The sequence below is a fragment of the Lynx canadensis genome, chromosome C1, assembly GCF_007474595.2.
Source record: "Lynx canadensis isolate LIC74 chromosome C1, mLynCan4.pri.v2, whole genome shotgun sequence".
In the NCBI taxonomy this organism is placed as follows: Eukaryota; Metazoa; Chordata; class Mammalia; order Carnivora; family Felidae; genus Lynx; species Lynx canadensis.
In genome coordinates, this window is record NC_044310.1 from 45384074 (window position 1) to 45396511 (window position 12438).

Here is a 12438-nt window from a genome sequence, read left to right on the forward strand (position 1 = left end):
CTCCCCTGCTCACACTCATGCTCTCTCTCTCCAAATAAATAAACATAAAAAAAAAAAAAAAGGAAAATCTCACTGAGCCTTGAGTTTTCTCACAAAGAAAATAAGTGTAACAGCCACTATCTCTCAGGTTGTAGTACAGGTGGCTGCTATGGTAGAGATGCCTGGCACCAAGTTCTGCTCAAGACACAGATTTTATTCTCTAACCACATTTCTTTTTTTTTTTTTATTAAAAAAATTTTTTTTTAATTTTTTTTTTAACGTTTTTATTTATTTTTGAGACAGAGAGAGACAGAGCATGAACAGGGGAGGGGCAGAGAGAGAGGGAGACACAGAATCGGAAGCAGGCTCCAGGCTCTGAGCCATCAGCCCAGAGCCCGACGCGCGGCTCGAACTCCCGGACCGCGAGATCGTGACCTGGCTGAAGTCGGACGCTTAACCGACTGAGCCACCCAGGCACCCCCTCTAACCACATTTCTTAACCCGGCCCTGAGATTTTCTCATTTCCCTCAACTGAAAAGTCCGCAGATCCTCAGAAAATGCTTCTTTAGAATCCTCCAGGGCTTCTCCCTCCCCGTGCAGAGTTTAGGTCATGGGCCTTGGAAATGAGGGTGGGGCAGAGGAAGGGTGGGTTTCCCAACGGACACTGCCCACATCTCCCCTTCTACTGACTCAGATACTGGAGCTCACGAAAGAAAAAATAAATACACCAGAGGAACTTGAAGAGAGAGGAAGAGACCAGTCATCAGGAGAGCTTCAGGAAGGGAGTGCTTATGAATGAAAAAGGAGTAGGGCCACAGGAAAGAATCCTTTGGGAAGCAGTCAGACGTGGACTGGCCGGCAGCACGCTGAAGCTTGCTCCTCCGCTCCCATCGGTAACCAACACATTTTACCCACGAATGGCTCAAGGCCTCAGGGCTGATCCTGGGGGTCTGCAGCTGGGGCTTCAGGGGGAAAGCGCAGCGGCAGCGGCACCGTGAATTTTGGGGTGAAGCGGCCCCAAACTCCATTCCTGGCTCTGTCACCTCCTAAGTGGGTGGCCCCCAACTTCTCATCTGTGGAACAGGTACAACACTATCTCCCTCTCAGGGTTGCCGGGATCGAAATGGGACACACAGGAACCCTGCCTGGCGTGACACGGGAAACTCAAGGCAACTCTTCAGAAACCTGTGTCAACCCTTTACGTCGGTGAATGCTATTTACTCGCTGACGCATGAGGGATTTTGCCAAAACACGTAGATTAGCAAAGCAAAAGGTTGCACAATAACCTTCCACCTTGTGGCTAATTCTGATTTGAGAAGCTGTTACAACAGGCTTGGAGGCTGACCGAAGGGACCTGGTAAGTCCTCCATGCCCCCAGCAACCCCTGCCGCTAAATGGACTTAGCTTCTGCCGGTTCATAGCCCAGTTCTCCTGCTCTGGGAAACCTGAGCCTGGGAACAGTCCGTGGGGCAAGAGGCTGCGTTCACTGCCATTCCACGGGAGGAAGTCGCCACTTCTGACCACAACACTCCCATGGCCCCTGTCCTAGACCAAACAGCAAGGAGACTTGCCCGGAATCAGAATTTCTGCAGGGGCTCCAGCAAAGTCCCAGGCACCTGAACGAGTAATTAGCAAAGACATAAGCAGAGTTGGACAAAACCAGAAAGGCTGAATCACCTTGATCTCTCCTCGTGGTCAGCAGCCCTGAGGTCCTGACCGATCTGTCTTTACTTCCCCTTCTGTGTGAAGACCTCTGGGCTGGGAGAATCCACTTCTAACCATCAGTGTGACACTGCAGAAAAGTGTCTGATTTGCAATCAGAGCCAAACCAAACTTGAATCTTTTCTCTGCTCCAGGCCAGCTGGGGGACCCTGAACCAGTCACTCTGCTTCTCTGAAATTTCTGCTTTCTCTTACAGAATAACGGGATTTGCTCATTAAAAAAAAAAACCTCCAACACATATCGTGTACATCTGTCAAAAATTGTGGAAAGACAGAAACAGGAATAAAAAATAAGTTCCTCCATGCAAAAAGAATATGTTCACATTAAAATTAATCTCAGGGCACCTGGGTGGCTCAGTCAGTTGGGTGTCCGGCTTCGGCTCAGGCCATGATCTCCCGGTTTGTGGGTTCGAGCCCCGCGTCAGGCTCTGTGCTGACAGCTCAGAGCCTGAGCTGCTTCGGATTCTGTGTCTCCCTCTCTCTCTGCCCCTCCCCCGCTGACGTGTGGTGTGTGTGTGTGTGTGTGTGGGTGTGTGCGCGCGCTGCGCGAGCGTGCGCTCTCTCTCTCTCTCTCTCTCTCTCTCAAAAAGGAATTAAATGTAAAAAAAAATTTTTGTTTAATAAATCTCATTCTTTGACTAAGATTTTTCTCCCCAATTGCTAAAATAACACTGCTGGGTGTAGACAGGTAGCTTACCACAGAAAGGACTATGTCTGCCCTGCTGAACCCCCATCCCCAAAATGATGTATGTGGAAGTCCCTTGGCACACCCAACTCACTCCCTAAATGGAGTTCTCTCTTCCTTCCTGGTCCTAGCTCCCCAAACTGGGGTCCTGTGGAATTCAACAAAACTCTTAGAGAGGTCTGGCTGAACTCAGCTGGCTCGCTGGTCTGAACCAGCCGAGTACATGTGGGGTGAGTCACACTCCTTCTTGCGAAGTCATTTGGTTTTCATTACATGATTTGCATACTGGTGAAACAGGTCGGTACTGTCCTCTTACTTCATTTCCATTGCTCTTGGGACTGCTCTGCTCAGAGTGAAAAGGAGGCTTTTGTCCCTCCTATGTCCCTGCATATGCTCTCTTCCTGGAAGTCGGTCCAGATCACTGACACCCACAGGAGAAACTTCTCCCTCCTCTAGCTCCTCCACGGCTCACGCCTGACTCTGGTGCCTGTGCCTGGTGATTCGTCTATGTGGTGCAGAACGGCATTTCTCTCTGGGAAGCTATTCCAACTACTTTCAGGACAAAAGAGAATTTTTAGTCGACTTTTCTCCTCCTTGAGAAGGGAATCAGCTCTTGGTTTTCTGTCACTATCAGGGGAGAAACATACACTCCCCATTTGTCAAGCACGGTTCAGACACAGTTGCCGGGGCTTTAAACGGCCTCACCTGCAACTATCACAATCATCCTGTTGGGTAGATACCACCATTGTGCCCATTTTTCAGATGAAGAGATCAAGGCCAAAAGGCCCTGTCACTTGCTCAAGGTAACAAAGAGCCACGATTTACACTGAGTAAGACGTGTCTTTTTCTAAGACTGAGATCTAACCACAGAGCCTGGCTTCCTTTGAGGAAATAGTGCTCTCCACACAAAGTAACAGTCTTTTATACTGGATTTGTCTTAGGAGAAAAGCAATTTGAGGGGACTACCCGCTTGTCGTGGGCATAAGGACAACCTACGGGGAACATCTGAACACTCATGCTCCTTGAATTCACCGGTCACATACTTTTACAAGGCCCATGTCAAAACACAAGTACACAGCTTTTGGAAGAGTCAGGGTATTAGAATCTCTGACTGATCATAAGCTATGGGAGACCCTGTGAACTGAGTCAGTGCGCCTCAGAGTGGAGTTCACAGCCCTTCCCTTGGGGCTCCGTGCCTCAGTCCACCCGAATTGGGGACCTCGTCCAACTGTTCTGAGACTCTACCTTTCAGGATTTCCACACCAAATATGAGGTCTCTTCGTGTCCTCAGGTGCTCACACAAGGTCTGGCTCAGAAACTGCTGGCTGGCTGAATGGATGGACAGACTGATGGATGGGCAGATGGACAGAAGGGTGGTTGGATGGATGGATGGATGTAGATGGGGGTGGGGAAGAGTTTGGAAAACATTTGGTACAGTGGTTTATTCCCCTTACAGCCATCTTGTCCCTACAAGGGGTTTCACCAGAAACTCCCAGGATCTGTGGGCATGTCTCGCGGGCATACCAGACCCCACCGCTCCAGGATTCTAAACACACTGAACAAAACCTCAATGACTAACAACCACAGGCCAGGGAACATGGCGGTCAGAGGACGGCCGCTTCCCCGTTTCCTTGGTATCCGACAAACCCTTTGACACATCAACATTTCTCATGGGCACTGCAGTAAAGAGCCAGTGCATAAACAGTTCAGCAGAGAGGCAGCAGAGGCCTTCCTTACACCACATAGGTCCTTCACGATCTATCAATTCAGTGACGAGGAGAGGAACAAAATCTGCATGGAACGGAAAGAAGCATGGCCTGGGAATGTTGAAGACCTGAGATTGATTCATTCACTCACTCGTCAAATATTCATTGCAGCTAAGTGTCAGACACTGTTGGGGGCAGTGGGATACAAGAGTGAGTCAAGAGACAAAAACGTCTCCCTCATGAAGCTTACAATTTATCCGGCAGAGATAAACAAAGAAGCGAAGAATATATAGTATGTCAGATGGTGAGAAACTGGTCGGGGGAGGGGGGCAGGGATTAGGCTGCACAGGGGAGTCAGGGAGTATTGCAGAAGGGGCAGGAAAGGCTTCTCTGACCCTGAAAAGGCAAGCGGCCAAGGTTCACCGTTTGGGGAGGGGAGCGCAGCAACAAGGGAAAGGCCTCACCACCAACTTGCTGCCTGCTCTGGACTAGAGAAGGAGGAGCTGGGGTGGCTGGTCCCAAAGGTCCTCTCAGCTTTCACTGCGCCCTCCTGCCCCTGCTTCCTCCCCTACCAGCCACCCCAGCTAGACCGAAATGAAAACCCTGCAGCCCCCAAACCATCGTCCCCCTTTTCACCTGCACAAGGGTGGTCCTTTCCAATCTGCCCATCTTACCTTACGGGAACCCTCCCCAGCTCTGCCCCCTCCACTCTGGGCTGGCTCGGGGTGCCACGACCCCCAAGCTTCCATAAGATCCCACATCCACCCCCCCACCCCCACCCCAGCACACAGCGTACCCAACCGCTGCCACTGTCTCCTTGCTCCCCTAGACTGAACTCCCCAAGGCTGTGACCACGACTTCCCCATGTCTATAATTCCACCCCCCTAGCACGCTGTTTGGTGTATAACAGCCACCCACTGAATATGCGCTGAACACCAAATGCCGAAACCGTGTTGAGTCCCTGGAGGGCAGGGCCCACGTCCGATGCACGTCAGGGGCCCCGGGAGGTAGCAGGGTGCTGGCACAACACAAGAAACACCAGGTTGTCTGGTTGCTACATGGTTTAGTGCCTGTGCTGGTATAGGCGTTTTATCCAGAAAGCCAAGTTATCCTCAGTCCCCGACCGTGGAGGGTACAGGGCCAGTCCAGATGTGGTTCCCTGGGGTTGGGGCAGGACTCCGGGCTAGGAAAGCTTCACATGTGCTTATACATGCTGTGGGTTTTTCTTATTAGAATCTGCATTAATCACTAACATGCCTTAACCTCATCTGTAAGCTTCTATGCCCAGAGATAATTTGGTGTTTGGGGCATGGTTTTTCCAAGCTAACCATTTTACAAATCAAAACCTAATACGGAGTGTCCTTCAAAGCCATGGGAGGCTCTAGAGGGCAGCTGCCGTCAACAGGCCTAGAGTGCTTCCTGTCCGCCCCTCTCTTTGAACGCCAGGGCAATGAGGGCGTAAGTTTGCCCCCGAGGGCTTCCCATCTTCCCTCGCAGAGTTTAGGGTAGTTCAAACATCTTTCAAAGAGAGCCACAGAGATTGAGAAGTAAGTAGATGCCATCTAATTCCACTCTTTCATAGGACAGCTGGAGAACGTGGGACCTAAGAAGTGAAGTAGCGAAAACCCTGCGAAATACACTACTGTCTCTACTTTACAGAGGAATACACCGAGGCTTCAAAGCTCAGTGAGCAATGCCTGGTTCCAGAGCTAGTAACCACCAGGGCAGAATCTTCAGGTCTGCCTGACCTTGAGGGCAAACGTCATCAATGCTGCCGACAACCAGCTGGTTCAAAGGCGATTTTCCCCCAAGGCCCCAAGGAGGCTGCCCTGCGGGGGGGGGGGGAGGCCAGGGTCCCTGTGGTCTCATTTGCCCAGCTCCAGTACTTTGGGAAGCTCCACATCCCTAGGGGATGGGTCTGAGGGCTGTTCTGACCGACTACAGCATTTCCCACTGACCCTGACGGGCAGCCATGGTGTTCTAACTTGCTTTAGAAACCTCTGCAATTGGACATAGAGAGGGTTGAGACTTCGGTGTGACATCACATAGAGGAAGAGCCCTGGGAATGAGCACTGTCCTCCTTGGAATTTAGCCTCAGAGGTTGCCTTAGGGCAAGATAACCTCGGAGCTAAAAATGGAGCTATGTGTTCCAGGTTGTATATGTGGGTGTCCGCGAGTTGTGTCTGTTTGCAAGGGTCCTTCAACGTGTGATGTGCGCATGGCTGTGTGTGCACGTGTAGCAGATGCGAGGGACGTGAAGGACTAAGGACGCTCTTCTCCTTCCTCCTTCCCTCCTTCCCTTCCTTCTTTCCAGGAACATAAAGGCACTGTAATTTTTTCCTCCCTCAGAGATGCAAATAACACCCAGTCTGAACTACCCTTACTCTCACCCCTGCAGAGATCTCCAGCTGTAATCATCCTGGTGGTGGAGGGTGGGGGCGAGAGGGGGCATCTCATCCATTAAGCCAGCTCTGAAGAAAGGCAGGTCGCCTTCAGGTGAAATTGAAATTAGGGTCGGGAGCTTATATTCTTTAACTTTATCCCGACGAGGTTGGTTTTGGGTTTGTAGTGCAGTATCCCGAAAGAACAGGCAGCGATCCTAGTGGCATCGAGACCAGCCTTTCAATCTCTTTTCTGCCTCTTACAGGAGGTAGAAGTTTTATTGTTTTTAATGCTTACTTATTTTGGACAGAGACAGAGTGCGAGGGGGGGAGGGCAGAGAGAGAGGGAGATGCGGAATCCGAAGCAGGCTCCAGGCTCTGAGCTGTCAGCACAGAGCCCGACACGGGGCTCGAACTCACGAACCGTGAGATCATACCTGAGCCGAAGTCAGACGCTTAACCGACTGGGCCACCCAGGCGCCCCTGGAGGTAGAACTTTTATTACTAAACTTCTTAGCGTCAGGTTGGTTGGTTTGTTTTCACTTAAAACGGGGTAATCAAAACGCATCTCATCGAGTTATTGAGAGAACCAGTGTGGAAGAGAGAGCTTGACCCAGTGCCTGGCACACAGAAGGCACCAGAAACAGGTCAGCACCTTTATCTTTTGGGCGGCCATAGAGCACACAGTGCACACAGTTGGTTTCAAATTACCCAGTATTTTTCTCTTGGAAGAAAATGAAGGAACATGAGAAAAATGAACAGAGACCCACTCCTCCAAGCACCTTTGCAAAACACTGAAATTACATTTGTAAATTGCTTCCAGACCTGGGTAGAATACAAAACAAAACGAAATAGGAAACGAAAGATCTTCGCGACATTAGCTTTCTAAAAGCCAAGTGAAGCAAAACAACAACAAATGAAGAATGGAGGGAGTGTGATTCGTGTATAAACAAAATCCATGTTTGAGGGTTTTCATAGGTTGGGGCCCACCTTTCAGCTCCGCATCCCAGGTAACGGGAAGCCGGGAGGCCTCCAGGCTTGGAAAGGATTGTTTTGGGAGGAGGGGGAAACAAAACAAAAAAAACCTTCTGCTAGGTTTCCAAATCCTAATTATGTTTTTTAAATAAGTCAAAATCAAACGTTCTTTGGCAAACAGCTTTTGCTCCCCTGAGCTATGTCTGACCTCTCAGCGCCTTCTCGCTCTGCATCAAAGGGGCCGAACGCAGGAAGTGCCTTGGCACAGGGGCCTCATTCAAGGGGAGAGGAGAGGCAGGGGACCGTTTTTTAACTCGCAAAGAGAAACAGACCAGCTGCTGTCTGTGCAGCTGCTGGGGAAGAACCGGGCACTCACCTGTCCCTTCCCAGCACCTCTAGGAAGTCGGGGCAGACAGGGCCACAGGGGTTCAGATCACAGCCCCACCACTAGCTGAGGGACCCCCCAACATGCCGCTTAGCCTCCCTGGGTCTTAGTTTCTGGATCCAAGCAGTGGGGATACACATTTCATACTTCGCCATGCTGTCATGAGGTGACGTGTGCTCACGGAGCAGAAGTATTCTGAAAAACTTGAAATCATTCTATGTAGTCGGATATTAATGATTTTTAAAGCCTTTCCATCAGCGGGGGATGGAAGGAGCCTGGCATGGTGAACACTAGGAATTTGATGACAGGGTTTGCATTTGAGCAACAGTTCTAGTGCCTGTCAATTCTGACAGTTGACTTGAATTCTCGGAGCCTTATTTAGTAATCCTTTCCCACAACGGAGACAGTAGTACCAGGGTGCCTGGAAGGGTCAACTGAGTAAACAGATGGTCAGAAGACAGTACTCGTTACCATAAAATATTACACAAGTGTCTTTATCACTTTACAATTTCAAAAAGGGCACACAAGCCTTATCAAGCAGCCATGATCAATATTATTTTTATTTGACAAATGGGAAAAGCCTAGAAAGGAAAATAACTTCTAACGCTGTGGCAGAGCTCAAAACGGAACCCAACTTTTCTAACTAACTTCTTTTCAAGGGATTTCACAATGGGGTCTATCCCTAACCATTCTGAGGGCTCTCTGCACAGAAGAGCTTTAAGCTGGGGCTCAATAGTACACTCCATTGGAATCAGAAGGAAGGTACTTACCACCAAATACAGCATAGTGTACATGGAGAAGGAGGCGTGGCCAGAGAAGAAGGACTTCCTGCAAGAGCAAGAGAGGGCCATGAGAGGGCCATATGCACATCCCTGACACATGTCTGCCTGTCCGTCTTCTCTCCCTAGACCGTGACCTTGAGACCAGCACTGTCTTGTTTGGTTTTGCCACCTTGGCAGTCCGTTGGGACATGTTTTCTAGAACCTAGCAGGCACCCATGAATGAATAAGCAAAAGAATGAATGAATGAATGAATGAGTGGACTTACCAGTATTCTACCATAATTGCTTATTTACCTATGCATCTAAATCAACTGACCCCGAGTTCCTTAAGGATGGGGACTATGCCTCATTCACCCACTGAAACCAAAGCCCAGCACTGAGCCTGGCACCTCATGTCGCAGGCGCCTTCGCAAGTGCTCCCTGAGCTGCCCGTGTCAAGCAGCACGCTGTGGCCACGGCAGGTGGTGACTCACCTGGCCTCTTGGACTTTGCTGTCGTCCCTCTGCATTTGTAGTTTGGATGTAGCCCTCGGAGCAGTTGATCTGGCTGAAATCGGGGTTGCAGACGTTCAAGAAGTGAGGACGCAGGCGCCCAATGGAGACTTTGGCAATGTCGGTGAAGGACTGGCTGATGGCACAGCCGAAGAGGAAGCAGCCCACCTGCTTGTAGAGGGCTGCCACATAGGGGTTCTGAATCGCTGGCCGGGACTTCTCCTTCAGGTAGTAGATACGGTAGAACTCCCCAGTGATGATCTGAAAGGAAGCCAACGGGGGAATTAGGTGGTCTCAAGACCCGTCATCAAAGTGGACGCTGTGAAGGATATTTCATGGCTCGAGGGAACGTTCAGTACGTAATCGCAGGCTATAATCTAGAAAAATCCAGTTTTGTATTTAAGAAATATACAGACAGAAATACGCAGGAGAGGAAAGAGCAAAGTGCTAATAACATGGTCATTTTCTCCTTTTTAAAAAAGTCCCAGCAGAAATATACAACTAAATATATTTATATATAAACACATATGATATGTAAAAATATAAATATTATGGATATGTCAAAAATATAATATTATATAATATAAATTATATACGTATTTTTTTAAACAAGAAGAGACAAGGACCCAGATATGGAAAAAAAAAAAATAGATGAAGAATCAAGGACATGGTCAGGGTGGCCAGGATGTCAGAGGATCTGAGAAATGTCAGGATTCTGAGCTTTTGAGTAAGGGATCTCAGCCTTGTGTCAACACTGAGCCGTGGTGGGGGCTTCTATAGGAGGGTGGATGCCTAAGACCATGTTCTGGGTGTGAGTCCCAGCTCTGCCACCTGCCCGGTGTCCTTCAGCAATGACTTAACCTCTCCGAGCTTCAGTCTCCTTCTCCTTAAGAGGAGGCTGCAGGCCTTTTCAGAGTTGTTGGCTTCAATCTGGTAACACGGATGGGAAACGACCTGGGTTGTAGAAAGGGATTCTTTCATTTTCCTTTGTAGAGGATGCTGTGATGAAAAGAATACTGCTCTACAAACCAAGGAGCTTTTTTTTTTTTTAAATAGAATCCAGTTAACTATTAAGCATTGTCTTTAGTTGGCATGTTTCTTTAGCTGTCTTTATTTATTTACTTTTTTACATTATTTTTGAGAGAGAGAGAGAGAGAGAGAGAGAATGAAGGAAAGGCTGAGAGAGAGGGAGAAAGAGAGAATCCACTGACGGCACAGAGCCAACATAGGGCTCGATCCTATGAACCCTGAGACCATGACCTGAGCCGAAATCAAGAGTCTGACTTAACAGACTGAGCCACCCAGGCGTCCCCAAACCAAGGAACTTTTAACACAATGCCCTTCAGTGTTTGCAAATTTCCAAGTCTCAGCACATTGTCTCCCATCTCCTCAATCCTAAAGGGCAGCCAATGAGTCTGGATGTTCATACCCTTTCTCCATCCCACCTTCCTTACTCCTAATACTTAGGGGAGGTTTGTCACTCCGGGAAAAATATTGATTACCTACTGCATACTAGGTATTGCTTTCATACACTTCATTTCATGAACTGCCTACAATAATCATGAGTTAGGTACGTTGGAAGCTCAGATCAAGTCACACTGCCTGGTTTTATATTAGGAGTGGGGGGCCAGCCTGCTCTCCGTAAGGCAATGCCCTTGATGCCAACACAGCAGAGGACCAATCCCACTTTGGTGATGCCCCACCACACAGCCTGCTGCTCTTGTCTTAACTCCATAGCACAGCCCCGGCCACTTCCTGATTGCAACCACAGTCCTGGGAGAGCGATGTTCAACTCATCACACACCACAAAGCTCCTTTCACAATTCCTCCCAGGGCAGGGTGACGAGCCACACTTGCTGCTTCAGGGAACAGACAGCGTGTTCACAACCGCAAGGGAAGCAATAGACTGACATATCCGGGCACTCCTTTTCAACGTCTCCCATTATTTTTTTTTTTTTTTTTACCGCTGGGGAAGGGGTCAATGCAGGGGATCTGATCCAAGTTCTCAAGGGCTCCCACGTCTAGCAGGAGGATGGCCAGGTGGCAGGGAGATGCCAGCCGGGCCCAGGGGCCAGCCGGTGTGGCAGCGAGAACAGCCACCAGCACGGCTAACGCTTACACAACGATTCTGTGTTTATAAATACCTGATTATTTCTAAGTGCTACACCTTGGTTCCCACATCACACCGAGTGTGATTCTACAATAAAGAGAGACGGTCAAAGGCCAGTCCAACGCAAAGTCCTGGCTTAGGCATTCCCTGAGGGGCAGGACGAGTACCTGCTCTGGCAGAAGTGCTCAGACTACTGATTGAATGAATGGACGGATGGAAACAGGACCACAGTTTTCGCAGTTGTTTTATTGCAAAATTGGAAATATCCTCTAAATATTACCAAAAGCCCTTTGAGAACATGTTGCAGAGATTAAAATCTGAGAAGCACAGCAAGTCAGAAATGAAAGGGTCCCCTATACACGGAAGAAACCGAGGTCCAAATTAACTCGAAACTGAAGATTGGACCCAGGTGTTCTAGCTCCCCACCCAGCGTTCTTTCCTACGATTCCTGGTCTAACTCCCCTTTGAACCTGTTTATACTTTTACCCTGTGTAACCTTACAGGCTAACAAGTTCCAGATGTTCACTACCACCGTCATGCTCTTTCTTCTTCTTTATTTATAAATGATGCTCACATGACTTTGGATGCAGGGAGAAGAAAACTACAGTAGGAGTCAGTAGCCAGCGTTCTCTACTCACTGAGTGAACCTGAGATAAGCCAGTTTCTCCATTGAGGAGACTAGACTCCGTAATTATCACTTCCTCATTGCAATGACATTTTCTTGTTTTTTAAAGGGGGGGAGGGGTGCAAGTGAGCGACGGGCAGAGAGAGAGGGAGTGAGAGAGAGAGAAGCGGGGCTCACCTGAAGCAGGGCACGAGCTTACCAGAAGCGGGGCTTGAACTCACCTGAGGTGGGACTCGAACTCACAAACCGCGAGATCATGACCCGAACCAAAATCAGATGCTTAACGACTGAGACACCCGGCGCCCGTGCAATGACATTTATTTTCAACTCTCCCATCTACCTTCACCACGACCCTCCTAACCAAGCAAAGGTAATCAGCAGTAGCAGAGGTAAGGTACTCCCTCCGAGATGATGCCACGGGCACGGAGCAGAACCAAGGCCCCGTGCACAATCCCCACCCTTGGACGGCTCCTGAGTTCCTTGAACCATACCGCGGCCACAAATGAAGAAACTCTAAGCTGGCCTGGTTTGAGCCCGATTTCCTATTTGATGCTGAAAAAGAACACGTAGCTTTTCACTGCAAATCAGCATCTCTTACA

At 49.1% G+C, this 12438-nt stretch overlaps 1 protein-coding gene across 1 annotated transcript in view; it reads right to left on the reverse strand.

Moving 5' to 3' along the window:
• Window positions 1–12438, reverse strand: part of PLPP3 (phospholipid phosphatase 3) — an 86312-nt gene that overhangs the window by 16897 nt on the left and 56977 nt on the right. The window contains 3 exon segments of the mRNA XM_030325012.1: window positions 8603–8660; window positions 9087–9125; window positions 9127–9365. Of these exon segments, the coding sequence (XP_030180872.1) occupies window positions 8603–8660; window positions 9087–9125; window positions 9127–9365 (336 nt within the window).